The 25,726-nt window shown below is 45.7% G+C and overlaps 1 protein-coding gene across 1 annotated transcript in view; it reads right to left on the reverse strand.

The window, feature by feature from the left end:
* Window positions 1-223: 223 nt before the first annotated feature.
* Window positions 224-25,726, reverse strand: part of SAMD7 (sterile alpha motif domain containing 7) — a 145,712-nt gene continuing 120,209 nt past the window's right edge. The window contains exons 10-11 of the mRNA XM_069727360.1: window positions 12,600-12,710; window positions 224-1,341 (exon numbers count right to left, since the gene is read on the reverse strand). Of these exons, the coding sequence (XP_069583461.1) occupies window positions 1,072-1,341; window positions 12,600-12,710 (381 nt within the window). The 3' untranslated portion in view covers window positions 224-1,071. The remainder of the gene's footprint in view (window positions 1,342-12,599; window positions 12,711-25,726) is intronic.

Genomic DNA, 25,726 nt, shown 5'->3' on the forward strand with positions numbered 1-25,726 from the left:
ATCTAATTCAAATTGCATCAAACAACTGGCATACATGTGAAAAATCTATATATTTTGATACTTTTTACACCTCACTAGACAGTTTTGAAAAGTGTCTGGAACATGGGGTGTGAGAAGTTATCAAATGTGTCAGATTGATTAATCTATATAGCATACAACATTTCAAGAACATTATACAAGTTCAATAATAAAAAAAATCTGAAAACATTTATTAAAAAAATAAAAACATCTAAAAACTTTTTTAAACACATCAAAACATTGAGAAAACAATTTAAAAACATCTATTAACACAAAATTAGGACAACGCATGCTAACAGGCATAACAGTAATTTATAAATTGAAAACAGTGTATAATTAATCTATACATGATATGTCTATGTAAAGTCAATACCAAGAGTTTTAATGTCGCCAAACAAATTGCAATTTGATAACTTACCCATTTTTTGTTATCTTAACTACTATGACTAATACCCCATAAAATAATGTATTCTACTAATGGGCCTCATGTATCATTCTATAAAGTATTGCATAATTATCATATCGAGGACCTGTCATCTGAATTTTATAATGTAAAGTAAAGGCATGGCTGTAATTTTGCTGTAATACTGATTCAATTGATCCAGTTTGTTGTTCTTCTATAATCACCATTTGAAGTTTCTGCTAATTAGATTTTGTTGCACAGGGGCCGGACTGTGCACTGACTCTTCTCTTCCCCGTCTGTGATTTCCAGCCCCTCTGCCTGCCCTCTCTGTTTGAAAAGGAGATTACAGAGGAGGCAGATCACTGAAAAAGCAATAACCTATTATTGAAAGACTGGAGGCAGGTGGAGTGGCTGGGAAATCTCAGGCAAGGAGGAGAAGACTCGGGGCACAGTCCGGCCCCTGTGCACAAATGTAATTAGTCAGCATTTGAAAATTTCTTCTAAAGAAGAACAACAAAGATAATTTCTTCACCAAAGAAGTTAGTTTAATTTTATTTTATATTACAAAATCGTTCTGGCAGGTTCACTTTAAAAACGTAAGACTTGTATATACAAATTCTATGCCTGTTGTACAGTTTAACATATGATATTCAGACTTTTAGCAAATTAACTGGAAATTCAGTTAGTGCAGATGACAAATCACAAGGATTTTCTTTATTTTCAGATGTTGACACATCTATAGCTCTTAAAGTGTCTGAATCATGAGCACATGGGCTAGGTGCAGTTGTGTTACTGGTGCTGCATGTGGTAGGTGATATCACTTCAGGTGGTTGATCAGAGGGCACTGGAGCTGCCGACGACACAGGACCAGGTAATGGTAGGCTTGTCATATGAAATATGTTACCCAAACGGCAGCAGATCTGGAAAAAATAAGATTAGGGAGAAAAAAAAATTAATGTAGATCAAACAGCTAAATGGAGCCCAACTATGCATACCAGATGTAGGAGAAAACGCATATGACAGCTTATACAGTAATAATAACTATCCGTTTATTAACAAGCCTGGATTGCTTTACAAATATGTATATTGGTTTACATTTTTTTTCTCTTAATGGGTCACCTGGTGAGATTGATTTTTAACCCCTTAGTGACAGAGCCAATTTGGTACTTAATGACCGAACCAATTTTTACAATTCTGACCACTGTCGCTGGGTTCACATAGTGTTAATGGCGTCCGTTAGATGGACTACGTTACACCGTGGCATAACATGGTGTAACGTAGTTCGTTAACGCCGCCATTAATTCCTATGTCGGACGCATCGCTAGCGCACGCCCATTGTGGGCGTGCGCTAGCGATGTGCCGTCATTGAGTTACGGGCCCTGACACGGGGGCTGCAGCGTTTCCAGGTCCGTCACTGCTAGCGCAGATAGAGCTAGCAGATGCTCTATCTGCGCTAGTGTGATGGGAATGTCGGCACTTGCGTTAACAGCAGCCCGTTAACGTATGGGTTGAACCGGCTGCTGTTAACGCAATGTGAACCCGGCCTTTATGAGGTTATAACTCTGGAACGCTTTAACAGATCCCGCTGATTCAGAGATTGTTTTCTCGAGACATATTGTACTTCATGTTAGTGGTAACATTTCTTCAATATTACTTGCGATTATTTATGAAAAAAACGGAAATATGGCGACAATTTTTAAAATTTTGCAATTTTCAAACTTTGTATTCTTATGCCTTTAAATTACAGAGATATGTCACAAAAAATAGTTAATATATAACATTTCCCACGTGTCTACTTTACATCAGCACTATTTTGGAAACAAATTTTTTTTTGTTAGGGAGTTCTAAGGATTAAAAGTTGACCAGCAATTTCTCATTTTTACATTCTCATTTTTTTTAGGGACCACATCACATTTGAAGTCATTTTGAGGGGCTATATGACCAATGGTGACACCATTCTAAAAACTGCACCCCTCAAGGTGCTCACAACCACATTCAAGAAGTTTATTAACCCTTCACGTGCTTCACAGGAACTGAAACAATGTGAAAGGAAAAAATGAACATTTAACTTTTTTTGCAAATATATTACTTCAGAACCATTTTTTAGTATTTTCACAAGTGTGAAAACAGAAATTTAACCATAAATTTTGTTGTGCAACTTCTCCTGAATACGCCGATACCCCATATGTGGGGGTAAACCACTGTTTGGGCGCACCGCAGAGCTTGGAAGAGAAGGAGCACCGTTTGACTTTTTCAATGCAGAATTGGCTGGAATTGAGATCGGATGCCATGTCACGTTTAGAGAGCTCCTGATGTGCCTAAACAGTGGAAACTCCCCACAAGTGACACCATTTTGGAAACTAGACCCCATAAGGAACTTAGCTAGATGTGTGGTGAGCACTTTTATCCCCCAAGTGCTTCACAGAAGTTTATTACGTAGAGCCGTGAAAATAAAAAATCGCATTTGTTTACACAAAAATGATCTTTTCGCCCACAAATTATTATTTTCACAAGGGTAACAGGAGAAATTAGACCACAAAAGTTGATGTGCAATTTCTCCTGAGTACGTCGATACCCCATATATGGGGGTAAACCACTGTTTGGGCGCACCGCAGAGCTTGGAAGAGAAGGAATGCCGTTTTACTTTTTCAATGTAGAATTGGCTAGAATTGAGATCGGACGCCATGTCGCGTTTGGAGAGCCCCTGATGTGCCTAAACAGTAGAAACCCCCCACAAGTGACCCCATTTTGGAAACTAGACCCCTTAAAGGGAACCTGTCACCCCGTTTTTTCAGATTGAGCTATAAGTACTGTTAAATAGGGCCTGCGCTGTGCTGTGTGTTACTATAGTGTATGTAGTGTACCCTGATTCCCCATGTATGCTGAGAAATACATTACCAAAGTCGCCGTTTTCGCCTGTCAATCAGGCTGGTCAGGTCGGGTGGGCGTGTTCACAGCGCTCTTTTCTTCCCCAGCTTTCCGTTGGTGGCGTAGTGGTGTGCGCATGTCCAATTTCCGAATTCCCTGCGCCCACGTGAAGACACAGCGCGCGATCTGCGCTGTCATCCCTTTCATCGGTGGGGGCGGCCATCTTCCTGGGGCCGCGCGTGCGCAGATAGAGTGCTCTGCTGCACGGGGCTTCAGGAAAATGGCCGCGGGATGCCACGCGTGCGCACAAGAGGTCGCGGCGGCCATTTTCCCAAAGCCGAGTTTGCATCTCGGCTTCGGGAAAATGGCCGCCGCGACCTCTTATGCGCACGCGCGGCATCCCGCGGCCATTTTCCTGAAGCCCCGTGCAGCAGAGCACTCTATCTGCGCACGCGCGGCCCCAGGAAGATGGCCGCCCCCACCGATGAAAGGGATGACAGCGCAGATCGCGCGCTGTGTCTTCACGTGGGCGCAGGGAATTCGGAAATTGGATATGCGCACACCACTATGCCACCAACGGAAAGCTGGGGAAGAAAAGAGCGCTGTGAACACGCCCACCCGACCTGACCAGCCTGATTGACAGGCGAAAACGGCGACTTTGGTAATGTATTTCTCAGCATACATGGGGAATCAGGGTACACTACATACACTATAGTAACACACAGCACAGCCCCTATTTAACAGTATTTACAGCTCAATCTGAAAAAATGGGGTGACAGGTTCCCTGTAAGGAACTTATCTAGATGTGTGGTGAGCACTTTAAACCCCCAAGTGCTTCACATAAATTTATAAAGTAGAGCCGTGAAAATAAAAAATCCTTTTTTTTTCCTCAAAAATGATTTTTTAGCCTGCAATTTTTTATTTTCTCAAGGGTAACAGGAGATATTGGACCCCAAAATCTGTTGACCAGTTTGTCCTGAGTATGCGGATACCCCATATGTTTGGGAACCCATAGGGGCTCGGAAGAGAAGGAGCGCTGCTTGGAATGAAGACTTTGATGGGATGGTCTGCGGGCGTCATGTTGCATTTGCAGAGCTCCTGATGTACCTAAACAGTAGAAACCCCCCCACAAGTGACCCCATTTTGGAAACTAGACCCCCCAAGGAACTTATCTAGATGTGTGGTGAGAACTTTGAATGCCCAAGTGCTTTACAGAAGTTTATAATGCAGAGTCGTAAAAATAAAAAAATATTTTTTTTCCACAATAAAGATTTTTAGCCCCCAAGTTTTTATTTTCACAAGGGTAACAAGAGAAATTGGACCCCAAAAGTTGTTGTCCAATTTATCCTGAGTATGCTGGTACCCCATGTGTGGGGGGGACCACTGTTTGGGCGCACGGCAGAGCTCAGAAGGGAGGGAGCACCATTTGACTTTTTGAGCGCAAAATTGGCTGTCGTGTTTGGAGACCCACTGATGTACCTAAACAGTGGAACCCCCCCAATTCTAACTCCAACCCTAACCCCAACACACCCCTAATCTTAACTCTAACCATAACCCTAATCAAAACCCTAAATCCAACACACCCCTAATCCTAATCTCAACCCTAACCTCAAGCCTAACCCTAATCCCAATACACCCCTAATCCCAACCCTAACCTTAACCCTAATCCCAAACCTAACCCTAATCCCAAGCGTAACCCTAATGCCAACCCTAACCCTAATACCAACCCTAATCCAAACCCTAACTCTAATCCTAACTTTAGCCGCAACCCTAGCCCTAACTTTAGCCCCAACCCTAACCCTAGCCCTAACTTTAGCCCCAACCCTAGCCCTAACCCTAGCCCTAAATTTAGCCCCAACCCTAACCCTAGCCCTAACTTTAGCCCCAACCCTAGCCCAACCCTAACCTTAGCCCTAACTTTAGCCCCAACCCTAGCCCTAAGGCTACTTTCACACTTGCGTCGTGTGGCATCCGTCGCAATCCGTCGTTTTGGACAAAAAACTGATCATGCAAATGTGCCCGCAGGATGCGTTTTTTGCCCATAGACTTGTATTACTGACGGATCACGACGGGTGGCCACACATCACGTCCGTCGTGCACTGGATCCGTTGTGTTTTGGCAGACCGTCATCACAAAAAAAGTTCAATGTAACATTTTTTTGTACGTCGCGTCCGCCATTTCCGACCGCGCATGCGTGTCCGTAACTCCGCCCCCTCCTCCCCAGGACATAGACTGGGCAGCGGATGCATTGAAAAACTGCATCCGCTGCCCACGTTGTGCACAATTTTCACAACGTGCGTCGGTACTTCGGGCCAACGCATTGCGACGGCCCCATACTGACGCAAGTGTGAAAGAAGCCTAAACCTAGCCCTAACCCTAAATTTAGCCCCAACCCTAACCCTAAATTTAGCCCCAACCCTAACCCTAAATTTAGCCCCAACCCTAACCCTAAATTTAGCCCCAACTTCTCTACCTGCTGGCCGGCAGATCATGGCTGGCGCACTGCGCATGCGCTCGCCATTTTCTTACCGGATGAAGAAGCCGGCGGGCTGGAGGGGACGCAGGAGGACCCAGGGACACCGGTAAGTATAACAGGGTCCCCGAATCCCCCTACTTCTCTGTCCTCTGGTGTGGGATCACATCAGAGGACAGAGAATGACACATAGCTTTTTTTTTGGCGGCCGCCAGTAAACAGTTAATTACCGGCGATCGCAAAACATGGGTCGGTAAAAACCGACCCCGATCATGTTCTTTGGGGTCTCGGCTACCCCTGGCAGCCGAGACCCCAAAGATCTTCCGGGTGCCGGACGGTGGGTGAACTGCACATTCGCTCGCCATTTTTTGGCCGGAACAAATGGCGGCACCCATCGGGAGCCACGAGGAGCACCGGAGGAGACAGGTGAGTATCTGGGGGCTATCGGGGACCCCATTTCTCTGTCTTCTGATGTGTGATCACATCAGAGGACAGAGAAATTAAATGGGAAATCGCGTTTTGGTTTTTTTTTGCGACCGCCGGTAAACGGTTAATTACCGGCGATCGCAACCCGGGGGTCGGTAAAAAAAACCCGAATTATGTTCTCTGGGGTCTCGGCTAGCCCCGGCAACCAAGACCCCAGAGAAAATCCGACTCTAGGGGGCGCTATTCACTTTTTCCACAGCGCCGTTACTTAACAGCGCTGTGGTTTAAGTACCCTTAACTGCCGCCGTTAATAGGCGTATCGGCGGTCGTTAAGGGGTTAAGCTGTAGGTCTGGCTGAGCAAGGCAATGATCAATAACAGAAGTAAATGCAGTTCACCAGTAAAATGGTTAATCACAGGTAGAAGAGAGAAGAAAATGCTATCTGCTATCTTCCAACAGGGAAATGGTCTATAGCAGCAATATATGCAAATTGGGACTTATAGAGACAACATTGTTTACCGGAGGATAACAGTGTAGTATAGGCAGACTGGAGATTCACTTGAAGAGATGTGTTACCTTGACTGCAGAGGCCAGGTAGGAACAGGACTTAGCACAGTTGCCAGAAGTTTGTAAGGTGAGAGAGAGTCAGGTGAGGACAACAAAAAAATTGGACTGAGCTTGGAAATAACTGGCTGTAGAATGGAAGTCAGGAAAAGCTGACGAGATGACAAATGCCCCACTGAAGCTTAGCTAAGAGAAGTAGCAGCAAATTCCATGAAGACTTGCAGTAACTGTAGACTTAAAGGGAACCTGTCAGCAGGATTGTGCACAGTACCTACAGACAGTGTCAGGTTGGCGCCGTTATACTGAATAAAGTGATATCTTGGTTGATTAAATCTGTCTTGTGGTTGCTGTTTAATCTTTATTTTCACTTTTGAGTTAATGATTTGCTTGTGCCCCGAGGCGGCCTGTGGGGGGTCTTTATGTGGTTCTCTGGTTAGCTAATCATAATGCAGACTGCTGACAGGTCACTGATCCCTCACTGGCCTGCCCCCATAGTTTACATAATGTATATGTATATACTGCAAAAAAAAAAACCTTCTGCAGGCAGGAGCCAGCCGTGGTACCTGCGCTGCAGCATGATCGCATGTTTATTGTGTTAATAATAAATGTGCTTGAAGTTATCCTGATAAAAATAAATAAAAATAATAATAATAATAATAGTATAAAAAAAATCCATTTGAAAAGGGTGCCTGCCACGCCTGCGCAGTAGCAGCAATCGGTGTTTATAGAGGTGATCCGATATCTGCTATTGCGCAGGCGGCGCCATCTTGCTAGAGAAGAAAAAAAAATTCCTCCAAGATGACACTGCGTGTGCAGTAGTAGCTATCGATGATAGCTGCTAGTGCGCAGGCGCGGGCGACGTCACCTAGGAGGAGGAAATTTTTTTTCCCTCTAAGCAGACATGTCCTCATGTAATATAAGCAGACGTGTCCTCGACCTCAGGGAAGTATAGAGGATGCATTTTCCTACTAGGTAGTTCAATACCTGGAAGAAAGGGTATGGCTCAGTCAAGTGGAAATGTGGTGGTGGCATCTCATTCTTCTACATGGAAATGGTATTTGGAAAATCCTGGTAAAGTTTAGGCAAGATGGAGTAAATGGAGGCAGAACAGCGTTTCATAAAAGGTGGTTGAGGTAGAGCTTCGAGGAAATTTTGAAAGCAAGGTGATCCTCTCTGGGTGATTTGGTTGGACGATCAATAATCAGATAATGTAGCCTTAGCTATGAAGTCTGAATAAGAAAGTGTTGAAACTTAACAAGAAAAGTCTTCAATCAGAACTGTGGAGCCATTCAGAGAGATTAATTTTGACGTGTCCGAAAAGAAACAAATGAAATATTCAGTCTTCTGGCCAGTGGGAGGTCAATAAAGGTTTCTACAGTTCTGGAATCAATAAAGGCTTGTCCCATACTTGCACAGGAATTAAAGATAGTGGACATACAGTGGTATGTAAAAGTCTGGGCACTCCTGGTCAAAATGACTGTTATTGTGAACAGTGAAGCAAGTTGAAGATAAAATGATCTCTAAAAGGCCTAAAGTTAAAGCTGAAACGTTTCCTTTGTATTTTAGACAAAAAAACAAAATTTTTTCATCTTTTCCATTTTGGAAGTATCACAACTTGTAAATGATGTTTGTAGCCAGCCAAGAGTCTTTCAATTCTTGTTTGAAGGATTTTCATCCATCCTTCATATAAAATTCTTCCAGTTCTGAGATTTCTGGGTCGTCTTGCATGCACTGCTATTTTGAGGTCTAGCCACAGATTTTCAGTGATGTTCAGATCAGGGCACTGTGAGGGCCATTGTAAAACCTTCGGCTTGCGCCTTTTGAGGTAGTCTATTGTGGATTTTGACATGTGATTAGGATCATTATTAGAGATGGGTGAACCCGAACAGTAAAGATCGGCGTCTATACCGAACACTTACTGTTCGGGCACGGACACCGAGCACAGACTTCACCAGGAAGTCCATGTGCAACCTGTTCATGTTCAGCCCCCTTAATGCCGGGTGTTTGTCACACTCTCATGCACATACTCTGCATCTGATAGGCGGTATAATCATTACCATCCTTCAGTCAGCCGCGGTTCTCACACTGTGAACAGCGTGAGCCCACTGCTGTGATCGGGGGTATAAAGTTTACCTCCAGACACTGGCGTAGGCTGATGGGACTCCTACTCCCATCAGCCTATGCCTGCTGCCACTAATAAAACAGTGAGAGCAGGCGGCACCTGATGGGAGTATTCATCAGCAGGTGCCTGCGCTCTAAATAAATAATTTAAAAAAAAAAACTGCGTGGGTTCACTGTGTTTTTGACAACCAGCAAGGCAAAACTGATGGCTTGGGGCTGCAACCCTCAGCTGTCAGCAATAGTTGTTCTTGAAGGATATGTTTTCTGGTAGAAGAGTCTGATATGTTGGGGAAGCCTGTTTCAGAGTAGGGGGTTAACAGGAGAAATCTTGAAGAGCAGGGAAGATCTTGCAAATACTAGAGAATAATAATAATAATAATAATTTTATTTATATAGCACCAAAATATTCCGCAGCGCTTTACAAATTATAGAGGGGACTTGTACAGACAATAGACATTACAGCATAACAGAAATCACAGTTCAAAATAGATACCAAGAGGAATGAGGGCCCTGCTCGCAAGCTTACAAACTATGAGGAAAAGGGGAGACACGAGAGGTGGATGGTAACAATTGCTTTAGTTATTCGGACCAGCCATAGTGTAAGGCTCAGGTGTTCATGAACCAGTTAACTGCCTAAGTATGTAGCAGTACAGACACAGAGGGCTAATAACGGCATAAAGAGTATGAGAACGTGTTGCGCGGAACCTGATTATGATTTTTTTTTTTTTTTGAATGAGCCACACAGGGATAGTTAGGTTAATGCATTGATGTGGTAGGCCAATCTGAACAAATTAGTTTTTAGGGCACGCTTAAAACTGTGGGGATTGGGGATTAATCGTATTAACCTAGGTAGTGCATTCCAAAAAATCAGCGCAGCACGTGTAAAGTCTTGGAGACGGGAATGGGAGGTTCTGATTATTGAGGATGCTAACCTGAGGTCATTAGCGGAGTGGAGGGCACCGGTAGGGTGGTAGACTGAGACCAGAGAGGAGATGTAGGGTGGTGCTGAGCCATGGAGTGCTTTGCGGATGAGGGTAGTAGTTTTGTACTGGATTCTTGAGTGGATGAGTAACCAGTGTAATGACTGGCACAAGGTAGAGGAATCGGTGTAACGGTTGGTGAGGAATATGATCCTGGCTGCAGCATTTAGGACAGATTGGAGCGGGGAGAGTTTTGTAAGAGAGAGGCCAATTAGTAGAGAGTTACAATAGTCCAGACGAGAATGAAAAAGTGAAACAGTAAGAGTTTTTGCAGAGTCGAAAGTAAGAAAAGGGCAAATTCTAGAAATGTTTTTGAGATGCAGATAAGAAGAGCGAGCCAGTGATCGGATGTGGGGGGGTGAATGAAAGCTCGGAATCAAGTATGACCCCAAGGCAGCGGGCATGCTTTGGAGTAATGATGGACCCGCACACGGAGATGGCAATGTGAGGCAAAGGTAGGTTAATAGAGGGAGAAAACACGAGGAGTTCAGTTTTTGACAGGTTCAGTTTCAGATAGAGGGAGGACATGATGTTAGAGACAGCGGTAAGACAATCACTGGTGTTTACTAAAAAGGTCGGCGTGAAAACAGGAGAAGAAGTGTATAATTGGGTGTCATCAGCATAGAGATGGTACTGGAAACCAAATCTACTGATTGTTTGTCCAATAGGGGCAGTATATAAAGAGAAAAGGAGGGGGCCTAGGACTGATCCTTGAGGAACCCCAACAGTAAGGGGAAGGTGAGAGGAGGAGGAGCCAGCAAAAGATACAGTGAAGGATCGGTCAGAGAGATAGGAGGAGAACCAGGAGAGAACGATGTCCTTGAGGCCGATGGAGCGGAGCATAGTGAGGAGGAGCTGATGATCCATCGTGTCGAATGCTGCGGAGAGATCCAAGAGAATTAGCATGGAGTAGTGACCATTAGATTTAGCTGTTAGTAGGTCATTAGAGACTTTAGTGAGGGCAGTTTCAGTAGAGTGTAAAGAGCGGAAACCAGATTGAAGAGGGTCGAGAAAAGAGTTATCTGAGAGATAGCGGGTAAGACGGGAGTGGACCAGGCGTTTGAGGAGTTTAGAGATGAAGGGAAGATTAGAGACAGGTCTATAATTAGCGGCACAGTTTTGATCGAGGGATGGTTTTTTAAGTAATGGATGTATGATGGCATGCTTAAATGAGGATGGAAAAATACCGGAAGTGAGAGGAAGGTTGAATATTTTTGTTAGGTGAGAGGTGACAGCCGGGGAAAGGGACTGGAGGAGATGTGACGGAATGGGGTCACTGGTGCAAGTGGTTGGGCGAGAAGATGCAAGGAGCCTGATTACTTCTTCTTCTGTAACTGGTTCAATATCAGAGAGTGAACTAGATGCAGTAAGGGAGGGAGGACAGTGCATGGTATGAAGAGATTGGGAGATGATTTCCTGTCGAATGTGGTAAATTTTTTCTTTGAAGTAATTGGCCAGATCGTCAGCGCGGAGATCCGTGGTTGGGGCCTGCACTCTTGGGTTGAGTAGGGAGTGGAAAGTGTCAAAGAGACATTTAGGGTTATTGGACAGTGAGGTGATGAGGGTGTTGAAATAGGTTTGTTTGGAGAGGTGAAGGGCAGAGTTGTATGTTTTCAGCATGAGAACCTTTTATGTCATTGCATTTTGCCATTAATTAGCTGGGATTGCAGAAAAAGGAGTCAGTGGAGTTGATGATTCTTTGGTGAAATGTATATATATATATGAGATGGGAGAGAACTATTTTGCAGTAGTCTGTGGGAGATTATGAAGACATATTTACAAGTATTTATGCAGAGATGAGATTAAAGGGAGTCTGTCACCCCCAAAATCGTATATGAGCTGCGGCCACCGGCATCAGGGGCTTATCTACAGCATTCTGTAATGCTGTAGATAAGCCCCCGATGAAACCTGAAAGATGAAAAATAAAGGTTATATTATACTCCCCCAATGGGCGGTCCCGCTGCGGTCCAGGTCCGATGGGCGTCGCGGTCCGGTCCCTCCTATCTTCATACGATGACGTCATCTTCTTGTCTTCTTGCCACGGCTCTGGCGCAGGCATACTTTGTCTGCCCTGTTGAGGGCAGAACAAAGTACTGCAGTGCGCAGGCCCGGGAAAGGTCAGAGAGGCCCGGCGCTTGCGCACTGCAATACTTTGCTCTGCCCTCAACAGGGCAGACAAAGTAGGTCTGCGCAGGAGCCGCGGCAAGAAGAGTATGTCATCGTATGAAGATAGGAGGCGCCGGACCCGGATCGCGACGCCCATCGGACCCGGATTGCGACACCAATCGGACCTGGACCGCAGCGGGACCGCCCCACAGTGAGTATAATATATCCTTTATTTCTCATCTTTCAGGTTATATTGGGGGCTTATCTACAGCATTACAGAATGCTGTAGATAAGCCGCGGATGCCGGTGGCGCAGCTCATAAATGATTTTGGGGGTGACAGATTCCCTTTAAGAACACTGTCAATTCAAGAATTGTCTTTGAGTGGCAACAAGGGCACGGATGTGTGATATCATCTGCACTCAGCAAACAGAAGTAGTACATAAATACCCATGCAGATGTTGCTCTTGGTCAGGTCCCAATCACGGATAACGAATTCCAAAGCAATAGTATTAACTACTGAGCCATCAGCATAATTACCATATTGATTTTACCTTCAGGTTCTGTTTATATAAAGAACATTGTTCGGAAATAATCAGACAGAAAATTTATTTTATAAATATGATGACTGTCTTCATTTACCTGTGAACGAATTTTGAGTGCAGGTCCAAGCTTTAGCCCCATTGTGTCCAAAAGATGATCCTCAGTCAGTAATGGAAGAGTTAGCCCATCAATATCATGATCTTTAAATACCTAGAATGGAAAGGATTACTAATATATAGTTTACAGAACCTTAGATCCCATGCAATATTATAGTTTGAATGGCTAAAACACAACTGATGTAATATTTTGTCCAACAATCCTCTATTTTTTTTTATGTTTGGCCCATTATAATGTATACAGCACTCACTATGTAGGGTGCATTATACTGTAAGGAACACTATGTGGGGCCATTATACTGTATGGAGCACTATGCAAAACCCTTTACACTGTATGGAGCACTATGTGAGGTCATTATACTGTATGGAGCACAATATGGGGCCCTTTATACTATATGGAGCAGTATGTGGAGCCATTATGCTGCATGGAGCACTATATGGGGTCCATTATACTGTATGGAGCACTATGTGGAGCCCTTTACACTGTATGGAGCACTATGTGAGATCATTATACTGTATGGAGCACTAGATGGGGTCCATTATAATTTATGGAGCATTATGTGGGCCCATTATACTGTATGAAGCACTATGTGAGTCCATTATACTGTAAGGAGCACAATGTGGGGCCCTTTATACTGTATGGAGCACTATGTGGAGCCATTATGCTGTATCGGGCACTATATGGGGCCCATTATACTGTATGGAGCACTATCTGGGCCCCTTATACTGTATGGAGCATTATGTGGGCCCATTATACTGTATGGAGCACTATGTGAGTCCATTATGCTGTATGGAGCACTATATGAGGCCCATTATACTGTATGGAGCACTATGTGGGCCCATTATACTGTATGGAGCACTATATGGGCCCCATTATACAGTATGGAGCACTGAGTCCGTTATACTGTATGGAGCACAATGTGGGGCACTTTATACTGTATGGAGCACTATGTGGGGCTATTGATTAATAAATATCAAGGTTTACCCTCGACTTCGTGCAAGCTTTTAATTTTGCCTCCCTGTGTATTTGAATTTCACATCCCTGCTCTAGTTATAAAACGTAGTATTGTCTATCAGTAGTGTATATGATGGAAATTAAATTCTGTACACAGAGCAAGCATAAAATAAAGCCAAAATGTTCTCATTTAATGTGCCTTCACTATTGTGTCTATTAGGCTACTTTCACACATCAGGTTTTTCGCCGCATGCCGGTTCCGGTGTCGCGTCACAGCAGCGGATCCGGCTTATTTTGTGGAAACCGGATGAGACGGATCCGTTTTTCAGCTAGATCAGGTGTCCAGATCTGGCGAGAAACCGGATCTGTCCAATCCGGTTGTCATCCGTTTCGTCCGGTTTTCTATCCGGTTTTTGATGGATCCGGTTTTTAAAAATGCCCCCTGACAGGCTAAAAATGTGATTGGCCCGCTGAAAACTATATATACAATGTTCCTGCAGCCCATCAGTGACAGGTTGGAGAGGAGCAAGATACAGAGGAAGATGGACGGCATTATTGCGAAGATTCTGCAGAACAACATGGATTTCATCATGGAGGCGAATCAATTGAAAACAATTGTTCTTGAGAAGGAGCGAGAGAGACAGTGCATCATGCGTCTGCGCCGACGCCGTTTGTGGATCCACCCCATCATGGCACAGAGAATGACGCGGGGAGTCTTTTCTACTTTATACATGGAGCTACGAGGAGACCCAGAGAAGTTTTTCAGCTATGTGCTGATGAAAGTGGAGAACTTTGATGTATTCGTGAAGCGGATTGAACATCTAATAAGAAGGAGTGATACACATTGCAGATTCTCCATTACAACGGCTGAGCGTCTGATGGTCACTCTTCGGTAATCATTCTTTTTTTATGTACTCTTGTAGCGCACTTTCATTGATAGATATTTTGAATTTGCAGTAATTTCTGCCTTGCTTTTGTTCACAGATTCCTAGCTACTGGAGAATCCCTGTCTTCACTACATTTCCAGTTCAGACTTAGAATTTCAACTATATCTGGAATAGTGAGGCACACTTGCCGTGCAGTGTGGGACTCTCTGCAAGATGAATTCATCCCACATCCCACAATGCAGACATGGTTGGAAGTAGCTGACAGATTCCAGGAAGTGTGTCAGTTTCCCAATTGCTTGGGCGCAGTGGATGGGAAACATATCCGTATCGTGAAACCGGCTGGTTCTGGATCCGAGTATTTCAACTATAAAAAGTACTTTTCCATTGTGCTGATGGCCATCGCCGATGCAGATTATAAATTTGTTGAGGTGGATATTGGGGCGTAAGGCCGCTCAAATGATTCACAAGTTTTCAAACTGTCTTCTATGGGGTTGCATTTGTATGGACAAACCTTTCAATTCCCCCCCCTAGACCACTGCCTCAAACCTCTGAGCCACCAATGCCTTTTGTTTGTGTCGGGGATGAAGCCTTTCAGCTTTCAGAACATATTTTGAAACCCTACTCCAGCCATGGTTTAAACAATACTAAAAGAATTTTCAACTACCAACTCACACGTGCACGGAGAATGGTGGAGTGTGCGTTTGGGATCTTAACCGCCAAATGGAGAGTTCTCCTGACATCCATTAACTTGAAGACAGACACTGTGGATGAGGTAGTGAAAGCTTGTGTTGTCCTGCACAATTATGTGCTATCCAAGGAAGAGATTTCCATTGAGGACCAGTCTGAACAAACCACCTTGGCTGATTATAGCAACCAAGCGTATAGAAGTTCTGCCACTGTTTCCAGAATTCGGGATCAATTTGCAGAATATTTTATTTCACCCGAAGGAAGAATACACTGGCAGGAAGAGAGAGTTTAAACAATTTGTCTTGAACATAGTAACAACTTTTTTACCTTTTACCCATGTTGTGTACCTGTTTGGGTAGTACCCAAAGTATTTAACCTTTTACCCAAGTTGTGTACCTGTTTGGTTTTACCTTTTACACAAGTTGTGCATCTGTTTGGGTTGTACCCAAAGTATTTTACCTGTGACCAATAAACCTTGTTTAACCAAAGTGTTATCTATACCTTCAAAAAAATAAATACAACATAGCTGTAAACAACACAGTTTTATTACATTTTTTTAAATAACCAAAACAAACTTATATTTTGAAACACAAAAAAAAACTTTATTTTGCAGCACACAAAACTATAGATTGGAATAAGTCGGGGTAGAGATAGTGCTGGAGGGGCTGTCAGATAGGGACACTTCGACAGTGGGAGTGTGGAGAGAGGAATGTGTTGGTGGTGGGAAGGATCAATAGGTAGTGGTGAAGGAGTGGAGAAGGCAATTGAGCGGGTGGACAGGAAAGTGGGATTTGGGTTAGGAGTTTCTTAGGATGGAGGGGTGTAGGTGATGTTTTGGGAGGATTGGAAGGCAGAAGCAGTGATGGGTGGAGAAGAGGGTTGGGAAGGAGGTGAAAGAGGCTGTTGGTAGTGGGCAGGGAGAGGAGGCGTGGATGAAGTAGATGGGAAGTGGTATGGGTCGGGATCATCATATTGGTGGGAATGGGCACGGAAGGGACGCTGGTAGTGTGGCTGGTGGTAAGGGGCACGGGAACGCTGTGAGGGTTGTGGCTGGTGGGACGGGGTATGGGCACGATGTGGTTGACGGTGGGGTTGGTGGGATGGGGCACGGGCATGTTGGTGGTACGGGTCAGGAGGATGGTAGTGGCTGTAGTGATGGACAGTGGAGGAAGGGGGGGCAGGAGCCTCGGCTTTTGAGGCAATGAGCACTAGAGTTGACTGGCAGGATTCCATTACTTGCATCTGAGAAGTAGATAGTGTCTCCATTTGCTCAAGTACCGACTGTAAAAAAGTGTTCGGTGACTGTCTTGCCTCTGAACGCATCGTTAACAGAAGTGTATGCATCTCGATTATACTTTTATTTATGAAATTAAAACCTGCAGCCATTTGCTCGGACAAAACTTTCAGACAGTTCTGGAAGGATGCGTTCAGGTGTAAGAACTCGGGAGCATAACTTTGTACCTGACCTCTCTGCCGATGGCACCCCGATGCTACAAGTGTACTAGAGGTGGCAGCAGCAGAGGGGTGGGGTACAGGAAACGCTATATCCTCACCAGCAGATACATGCAATGGAACCGGCCAGGATCCTCGAGCGCTTGCGGATGGGACAGAGGGATCCGATGTGTGGGAAGGCTGGGTAGGTGCAGAGTGGGAAGGTGCAGAGGGGCCCGCACTGTCAAAGTGTCCCTCGGTAGCGGCCTCCTGAGGGATCGCCCCAGAAGGATTCAACTGTGCTGCAGGCTCCCGAGTGCTGCCGACGGTGCTGTAGAACAAAAGAGAAAAAACAAACAATTAATATACTATAATTGCATGGCCCTGGCTGAATGAGCAAAAGAGGGTTAGACATGTAAAACATTGGTTATCATCACATGTGGTGGGTAATATTTACCTTTGTGTCACCATCGTTGACCTGAGGAATGACAGGGCTTCGGCATACTTGTATTTGCTCCTGCGTCCTCCAGATCCAATCGGGGCCCGCATCTTTTTATTGAATTCCTTCTTGAAGCAATCCCTAATCGATCGCCACCGTTTTACAATCCTCTCACCTGCTAAAAAAGGAGAAACACAACTTGGTTAGAAAAAAAAACTTAGAATGCATAAAGAAAACTGAACAGAGTATACTTACGTTCTTGATTCTGGGCCCGAACATCGAGGTCCTCCCACTTCGCAATAAGCTCTTGGCAGACTTGCTCCCAGAGTCGCCGGGTTACGATGATATCAGCATGGCGGCGGTCACTCATGTTCCACAACGGCTCCCTGTCTCAGACAAGATCGATGAGGATGTCAATATAGAGGCCGACCTCCTCACCATCAGAATCAGGAGCACGCTGTGAAGCCTGTTAAAGCCTGTTAAAAGAAAGGAAAAAACAAATTAAAACTAAATTGTAAACAACATAAAGAGTAAACCTTTAAAAAAAATATATATATATGCTTACACGATGATGGCCGCCATGACTCGCATGCCGACGACCCTGGGAGCCACTGAGAGGACCTCTGGATTGAGCACCAGAATCCGAACTCTAGAAGAGAAAAAAACATAATTATGTGCTTGTATGTAGCCTTTTTATGTGTAGTGTGGCATGTGATATCCATAATGATCATTTTTTATGTGTTGTGTGATGTCTGAATTTATCAGTTTGTATTTGTTGTGTTCTATCTGTAACTATCTTGTGTTGCTATGTGTTGTGTGTAGTGTGAGGTTGTGGTTCAACGATACATGAAAGAAACATACCAATTGTGATCCTGCTCCAGGTCTTTCTCCACCCCTTCCCTCTTCTTCGGGGAGCACCTCTTGGACTGTGGCAGCAGCTTCAGCAGCTTCCTACAAAGATGAAAAATGGCAAAATACATTAATATATACGCATACATACACAAATACACACACAGACATACATACACACACACACATACACACACATACATACATACACACACATACACAAGAGAGAGCGAGGGAGAGAGAGCAAAATTATGTTTAAAACATATTTACCTCAGTGTGCTGCCGACGGGAGGGACGGCTCCCAGAAGAAGACATGGCTGCTCTGGTACGGCTTGGCTGGCTGGGCTCTGTAGCAGGAGAGCTGGCTGGGCTCTGTGGCAGGAGAGCTGGCTGGGCTCTGTGGCAGGTTATAGCTGGCTGACCTCTGTGGCAGGGGCCTGGCTGGGCTCTGTGGCAGGAGAGCTGGCTGGGTTCTGTGGCAGGTTATAGCTGGCTGGCTGGCCTCTGTGGCAGGGGCCTGGCTGGGCTCTGTGGCAGGTTATAGCTGGCTGGCCTCTGTGGTAGGGGCCTGGCTGTGCTCTGTGGCAGGACAGCTGGCTGGGCTGTGTGGCAGGTTATAGCTGGCTGGCTGGCCTCTGTGGCAGGCCCGTGGCTGGCTGGGCTCTGTAGCAGGAGAGCTGGCTGGGCTCTGTGGCAGGTTACAGCTGGCTGGCCTCTGTGGCAGGCCCGTGGCTGACTGGGCTCTGTGGCAGGCCCGTGGCTGGCTGGGCTCTGTGGCAGGAGAGCTGGCTGGGCTCTGTGGCAGGAGAGCTGGCTGGGCTCTGTGGCAGGTTATAGCTGGCTGGCCTCTGTGGCAGGCCCATGGCTGGCTGGGCTCTGTGGCAGGAGAGCTGGCTGGGCTCTGTGGCAGGAGAGCTGGCTGGGCTCTGTGACAGGTTATAGCTGGCTGGCCTCTGTGGCAGGCCCGTGGCTGGCTGGGCTCTGTGGCAGGTTATAGCTGGCTGGCCTCTGTGGCAGATTATAGCTGGCTGGCCTCTGTGGCAGGTTATAGCTGGCTGGCCTCTGCGGCAAGCCCGTGGCTGGCTGGGCTCTGTGGCAGGAGAGCTGGCTGGGCTCTGTGGCGGGAGAGCTGGCTGGGCTCTGTGGCAGGTTATAGCTGGCTGGCCTCTGTGGCAGGCCCGTGGCTGGCTGGGCTCTGTGGCAGGAGAGCTGGCTGGGCTCTGTGGCAAGTTATAGCTGGCTGGCCTCTGTGGCAGGTTATAGCTGGCTGGCCTCTGTGGCAGGTTATAGCTGGCTGGCCTCTGTGGCAATCCCGTGGCTGGCTGGGCTCTGTGGCAGGAGAACTGGCTGGGCTCTGTGGCAGGAGAGCTGGCTGGGCTCTGTGGCAGGTTATAGCTGGCTAGCCTCTGTGGCAGGTTATAGCTGGCTGGCCTCTGTGGCAGGCCCGTGGCTGGCTGGGCTCGGTGGCAGGTTATAGCTGGCTGGCCCCTGTGGCAGGTTTGTAGCTGGCTCTGCTCTCTGGCTCCTTTGTTCTTCAGTCTTGGCAGGGTGTGGTCTCTCTGGCTGGCAGTATGGCTGGAAATGAGTGAAGGCCTCAATGGCATTGCTTTATATATGTGTCCTGGGGGCAGGCACATAGTTTCTGAGCATGCTCAGTGTAAAAAGTCGGATCAGGCCGCCGGACCCGCCTTTTTCCGGATCCGGCGCAATCCGGCGTCCATAGACATGCATTGTAGCGAATAGCCAGAAAGGCCGGATTCGGCCCTTTCGGCTTTTTCGCCGCAGACAAAAAACGTTACAGTAGACGTTTTTTTTCCAGACGCCGGAATCGATTGTACGCCGGATCCGGCATCAAACCAGAAGAAACACTGGGCCATCCGGCGCAATCCGGCGCTAATACAAGTCAATGGGGGAAAAACCGGTTCCGGTTTTTATTTTTTCCGGTTCCGGTTTTTCTCCCAAGAGCCGGATTTAGCCTGAAACAAAAAACGTGATGTGTGAAAGTAGTCTAATAGCGTTCTGAAGCTGCCCAGCACCTGCATTGCGAGCCCCACTGCCAGGCGGAATAAAGATCATTTGCTCAGACAGGCCTTAGGCTTTCAGTCATTGAGGTAGGCTGGCGGCTTAAACCTCTCCCAGGCCCTGATTGACAACCCGCATAGCATTAGAGCCGGCTATCAGTCAGTGCCAGGAGCGCAGTTACAGCCTCCGCTCACTATGCATTGAGAGGTGACTGAAGCTGCTCCAGACTACCCCTATGACTGAGAGCCCGAGGCTGCCAGGAGGAATTAAGTTAATTTCCTTACGGCAGTGGAGCTCTCAGTGAGGGAGAAGGGCAACCATACCATCGCAATGTGTGACACCTAAATTAAATCCGCACAAAAAAAATGACATGCTGCAGATTTAATAATCCACACAACAGGACAAATTAAGCAAAAACAACATCTGTCAGCAGTATGCAATGGTGAAATCTATTTTATTTACTTAGTTGGTACTGTATTACGCTGTCATTTTCTGCACGCAACCATGCACAGAAAATGTGTATGAAATATGCAATGTGTAAAATTAGCCTTAACCCCTCTGTGACCTTAGACGTACTATCCCGTCGAGGTGCCCTGGGCTTATCTGACCCTGGACGGGATAGTACGTCATAGCCGATCGGCCGCGCTCACGGGGGGAGCGCGGCCGATCGCGGCCGGGTGTCAGCTGCTTATCGCAGCTGACATCCGGCACTATGTGCCAGGAGCGGTCACGGACCGCCCCCGGCACATTAACCCCTGGCACACCGCGATCAAAGATGATCGCGATGTGCCGGCGGTGCAGGGAAGCACCGCGCAGGGAGGGGGCTCCCTGCGGGCTTCCCTGAGCCCCCCGCAGCAACGCGATGTGATCGCGTTGCTGCGAGGGTCTCCTCACCTCCCTCCCTGCTCGAGCCCCGGATCCAAGATGGCCGCGGATCCGGGTCCTGCAGGGAGGGAGGTGGCTTCACAGAGCCTGCTTAGAGCAGGCACTGTGAAGGCTGCAGCGCTGCATGTCAGATCAGTGATCTGACAGAGTGCTGTGCAAACTGTCAGATCACTGATCTGTGATGTCCCCCCCTGGGACAAAGTAAAAAAGTAAAAAAAAAAATTTCCAAATGTGTAAAAAAAATTAAAAAAAATATTCCAAAATAATGAAAAAAAAAAAAAAATATTATTCCCATAAATACATTTCTTCATCTAAATAAAAAAAAAAAACCAATAAAAGTACACATATTTAGTATCGCCGCGTCCGTAACGACCCGACCTATAAAACTGTCCCACTAGTTAACCCCTTCAGTAAACACCGTAAGAAAAAAAAAAAAAAAACGAGGCAAAAAACAACGCTTTATTATCATACCGCCGAATAAAAAGTGGAATAACACGCGATCAAAAGGACAGATATAAATAACCATGGTACCGCTGAAAGCGTCATATTGTCCCGCAAAAAAAGAGCCACCATACAGCATCATCAGCAAAAAAATAAAAAAGTTATAGTCCTGAGAATAAAGCGATGCAAAAATAATTATTTTTTCTGTAAAATAGTTTTTATCGTATAAAAGCACCAAACCATAAAAAAATGATATAAATGAGGTATCGCTGTAATCGTACTGACCCGAAGAATAAAACTGATTTATCAATTTTACCAAACGCGGAACGGTATAAACGCCTCCCCCAATAGAAATTCATGAATAGCTGGCTTTTGGTCATTCTTCCTCACAAAAATCGGAATAAAAAGCGATAAAAAAATGTCACGTGCCCAAAAATGTTTTCAATAAAAACGTCAACTCGTCCCGCAAAAAACAAGACCTCACATGACTCTGTGGACCAAAATATGGAAAAATTATAGCTCTCAAAATGTGGTATTGCAAAAAATATTTTTTGCAATAAAAAGGGTCTTTCAGTGTGTGACGGCTGCCAATCATAAAAATCCGCTAAAAAACTCGCTATAAAAGTAAATCAAACCCCCCTTCATCACCCCCTTAGTTAGGGAAAAATAAAAAAAAATGTATTTATTTCCATTTTCCCATTAGGGCTAGGGTTAGGGCTAGGATTAGGGTTAGGGCTAGGGTTAGGGCTAGGGCTAGGGCTAGGGTTAGGGCTAGGGTTAGGGCTAGGGTTAGGGTTAGGGCTAGGGTTAGGGCTAGGGTTAGGGCTAGGGTTAGGGCTAGGGTTAGGGTTAGGGCTAGGGTTAGGGCTAGGGTTAGGGCTAGGGTTAGGGTTAGGGCTAGGGTTAGGGCTAGGGTTAGGGTTAGGGCTAGGGTTAGGGTTAGGGTTAGGGCTAGGGTTAGGGTTAGGGTTAGGGCTAGGGTTAGGGCTAGGGTTAGGGCTAGGGTTAGGGTTAGGGTTGGGGCTACAGTTAGGGTTGGGGCTAAAGTTAGGGTTAGGGTTTAGATTACATTTACAGTTGGGAATAGGGTTGGGATTAGGGTTAGGGGTGTGTCAGGGTTAGAGGTGTGGTTAGGGTTACCGTTGGAATTAGGGTTAGGGGTGTGTTTAGATTAGGGTTTCAGTTATAATTGGGGGGTTTCCACTGTTTCGGCACATCAGGGGCTCTCCAAACACGACATGGCGTCCGATCTCAATTCCAGCCAATTCTGCGTTGAAAAAGTAAAACAGTGCTCCTTCCCTTCCGAGCTCTCCTGTGTGCCCAAACAGGGGTTTACCCCAACATATGGGGTATCAGCGTACTCAGGACAAATTGGACAACAACTTTTGTGGACCAATTTCTCCTGTTACCCTTGGGAAAATACAAAACTGGGGGCTAAAAAATAATTTTTGTGGGAAAACAAAAAGATTTTTTATTTTCACGGCTCTGCGTTATAAACTGTAGTGAAACACTTGGGGGTTCAAAGTTCTCACAACACATCTAGATAAGTTCATTGAGGGGTCTAGTTTCCAATATGGGGTCACTTGTGGGGGGTTTCTACTGTTTAGGTACATTAGGGGCTCTGCAAACGCAATGTGACGCCTGCAGACCAATCCATCTAAGTCTGCATTCCAAATGATGCTCCTTCCCTTCCGAGCCCTCCCATGCGCCCAAACGGTGGTTCCCCCCCACATATCGGGTATCAGCGTACTCAGGACAAATTGGACAACAACATTTAGGGTCCAATTTCTCCTGCTAACCTTGGAAAAATACAAAACTGGGGGCTAAAATATAATTTTTGTGGAAAAAAAAATATTTTTTATTTGCATGGCTCTGCGTTATAAACTGTAGTGAAATACTTGGGGGTTCAAAGCTCTCACAACACATCAAGATGAGTTCCTTAGGGGGTCTACTTTCCAAAATGGTGTCACTTGTGGGGGGTTTCTACTGTTTAGGTACATTAGGGGCTCTGCAAACGCAATGTGACGCCTGCAGACCATTCCATCTAAGTCTGCATTCCAAATGGCGCTCCTTCCCTTCCGAACCCTCCCATGCGCCCAAACGGTGGTTCCCCCCCACATATGGGGTATCAGCGTACTCAGGACAAATTGGACAACAACTTTTGGGGTCCAATTTCTCCTGTTACCCTAGGGAAAATACAAAACTGGGGGCTAAAAAATAATTTTTGTGGGAAAAAAATTTTGTTTTATTTTTATGGCTCTGCATTATAAACTTCTGTGAAGCCCTTGGTGGGTCAAAGTGCTCACCACACATCCAGATAAGTTCCTTAGGGGGTCTACTTTCCAAAATGGTGTCACTTGTGGGGGGTTTCAATGTTTAGGCACATCAGTGGCTCTTCAAACGCAACATGGCATCCCATCTCAATTCCTGTCAATTTTGCATTGAAAAGTCAAACGGCGCTCCTTCCCTTCCGAGCTCTCCCATGCGCCCAAACAGTGGTTTACTGCCACATATGGGGTATCAGCGTACTCGGGACAAATTGGACAACAACTTTTGAGGTCCAATTTCTTCTCTTACCCTTGGAAAAATAAAAAATTGGGGGCAAAAATATAATTTTTGTGAAAAAATATGATTTTTTATTTTTACGGTTCTGCATTATAAACTTCTGTGAAGCACTTGGTGGGTCAAAGTGCTCACCACACCTCTAGATAAGTTCCTTAGGGGGTCTACTTTCCAAAATGGTGTCACTTGTGGGGGGTTTCAATGTTTAGGCACATCAGTGGCTCTCCAAACGCAACATGGCGTCCCATCTCAATTTCTGTTAATTTTGCATTGAAAAGTCAAACTGCGCTCCTTCCCTTCCGAGCTCTCCCATGCGCCCAAACAGTGGTTTACTGCCACATATGGGGTATCAGCGTACTCAGGACAAATTGGACAACAACTTTTTGGGTCCAATTTCTCCTGTTACCCTTGGTAAAATAAAACAAATTGGAGCTGAAGTAAATTTTTTGTGTAAAAAAGTTAAATGTTCATTTTTATTTATAGAGGGCTTTTCGGTCTCTTTCGTCCCGCTACATTTAGCCCAACTTGGGTCTCTCCCTAAGGTGGCTAGCATGTATGTATCATTTTTATTTAAACATTCCAAAAATTCCTATTAAACACCTGAAGGGTTAATAAACTTCTTGAATGTGGTTTTGAGCACCTTGAGGGGTGCAGTTTTTAGAATGGTGTCACACTTGGGCATTTTCTATCATATAGACCCCTCAAAATGACTTCAAATGAGACGTGGTCCCTAAAAAAAAATGGTGTTGTAAAAATGAGAAATTGCTGGTCAACTTTTAACCCTTATAACTCCCTAACAAAAAAAAAAATTGGTTCCAAAATTATGCTGATGTAAAGGAGACATGTGGGAAATGTTACTTATTAAGTATTTTGTGTGACATATCTCTGTGATTTAATTGCATAAAAATTCAAAGTTTGAAAATTGCGAAATTTTCAAAATTTTCGCCAAATTTCCGTTTTTTTCACAAATAAACGCAGGTACTATCAAAGAAATTTTACCACTATCATGAAGTACAATATGTCACGAGAAAACAATGTCAGAATCACCAGGATCCGTTGAAGCGTTTCGGAGTTATAACCTCATAAAGGGACAGTGGTCAGAATTGTAAAAATTGGCCTGGTCATTAACGTGCAAACCACCCTTGGGGGTAAAGGGGTTAAAGAGGTATTCTCATCTCCAAAATCCTATCCCAATATGTAGTAGGAATCTATAATATATAACGCTGGGAGCGTCACTCTGTCCGAAGCCTTTATAGACTGCGCAGGCGCGACGCTCCTAGCGTTACATTATAGAGTGTCAGAAAAAAAATGGCGCCGGAAGGTGCCGGTAGCAGGGGGTCGGGAGCAGGGGGACACCGTGCACATATTTGCGCCCTGATTATGCTGTGGCACTTCATGCCACAGCAATTTGTTACTTACGCCATTCCTTTCCGCCGCCATTTTCTTCGTCCTCCTGCTGCCGGAATCGGCGCCTGTGCAGTCCGTGCTTTCCGGCGCCATTTTCTTGGAGACACACTGCAGTGTGTCTTCAAGAAAATGTCCGCGCTTTCCGGCGCCATTTTCTTGAAGACACACTGCAGTGTGTCTTCAAGAAAATGGCGCCGGAAAGCGCGGACTGCGCAGGCGCCGATTCCGGCAGCAGGAGGACCAAGAAAATGGCAGCGGAACAGAATCAGGTAGCGTGAGGATCCCGCCCTCATTACGCTGTGGCACTTCATGCCACAGCGATTTCTTAACTTTAGGCCCCCTGACTCCGGGCCATGAATTTCTCCCTGCTCCCGCAATCGGCGCATGCGCAGTCCGTGCTTTCCGGCACCATTTTGTTGGAAACCTCAGTGTGTCTTCAAGAAAATGGCGCCGGAAAGCGCAGACTGCGCAGGCGCCGATTCCTGAAGCAGCAGCAGTGTACGGGGCATATAACATGGAGCATCTTATGGGGGCCATAAACCTTT

Source organism: Ranitomeya imitator, chromosome 5, assembly GCF_032444005.1.
Source record: "Ranitomeya imitator isolate aRanImi1 chromosome 5, aRanImi1.pri, whole genome shotgun sequence".
NCBI lineage: Eukaryota > Metazoa > Chordata > Amphibia > Anura > Dendrobatidae > Ranitomeya > Ranitomeya imitator.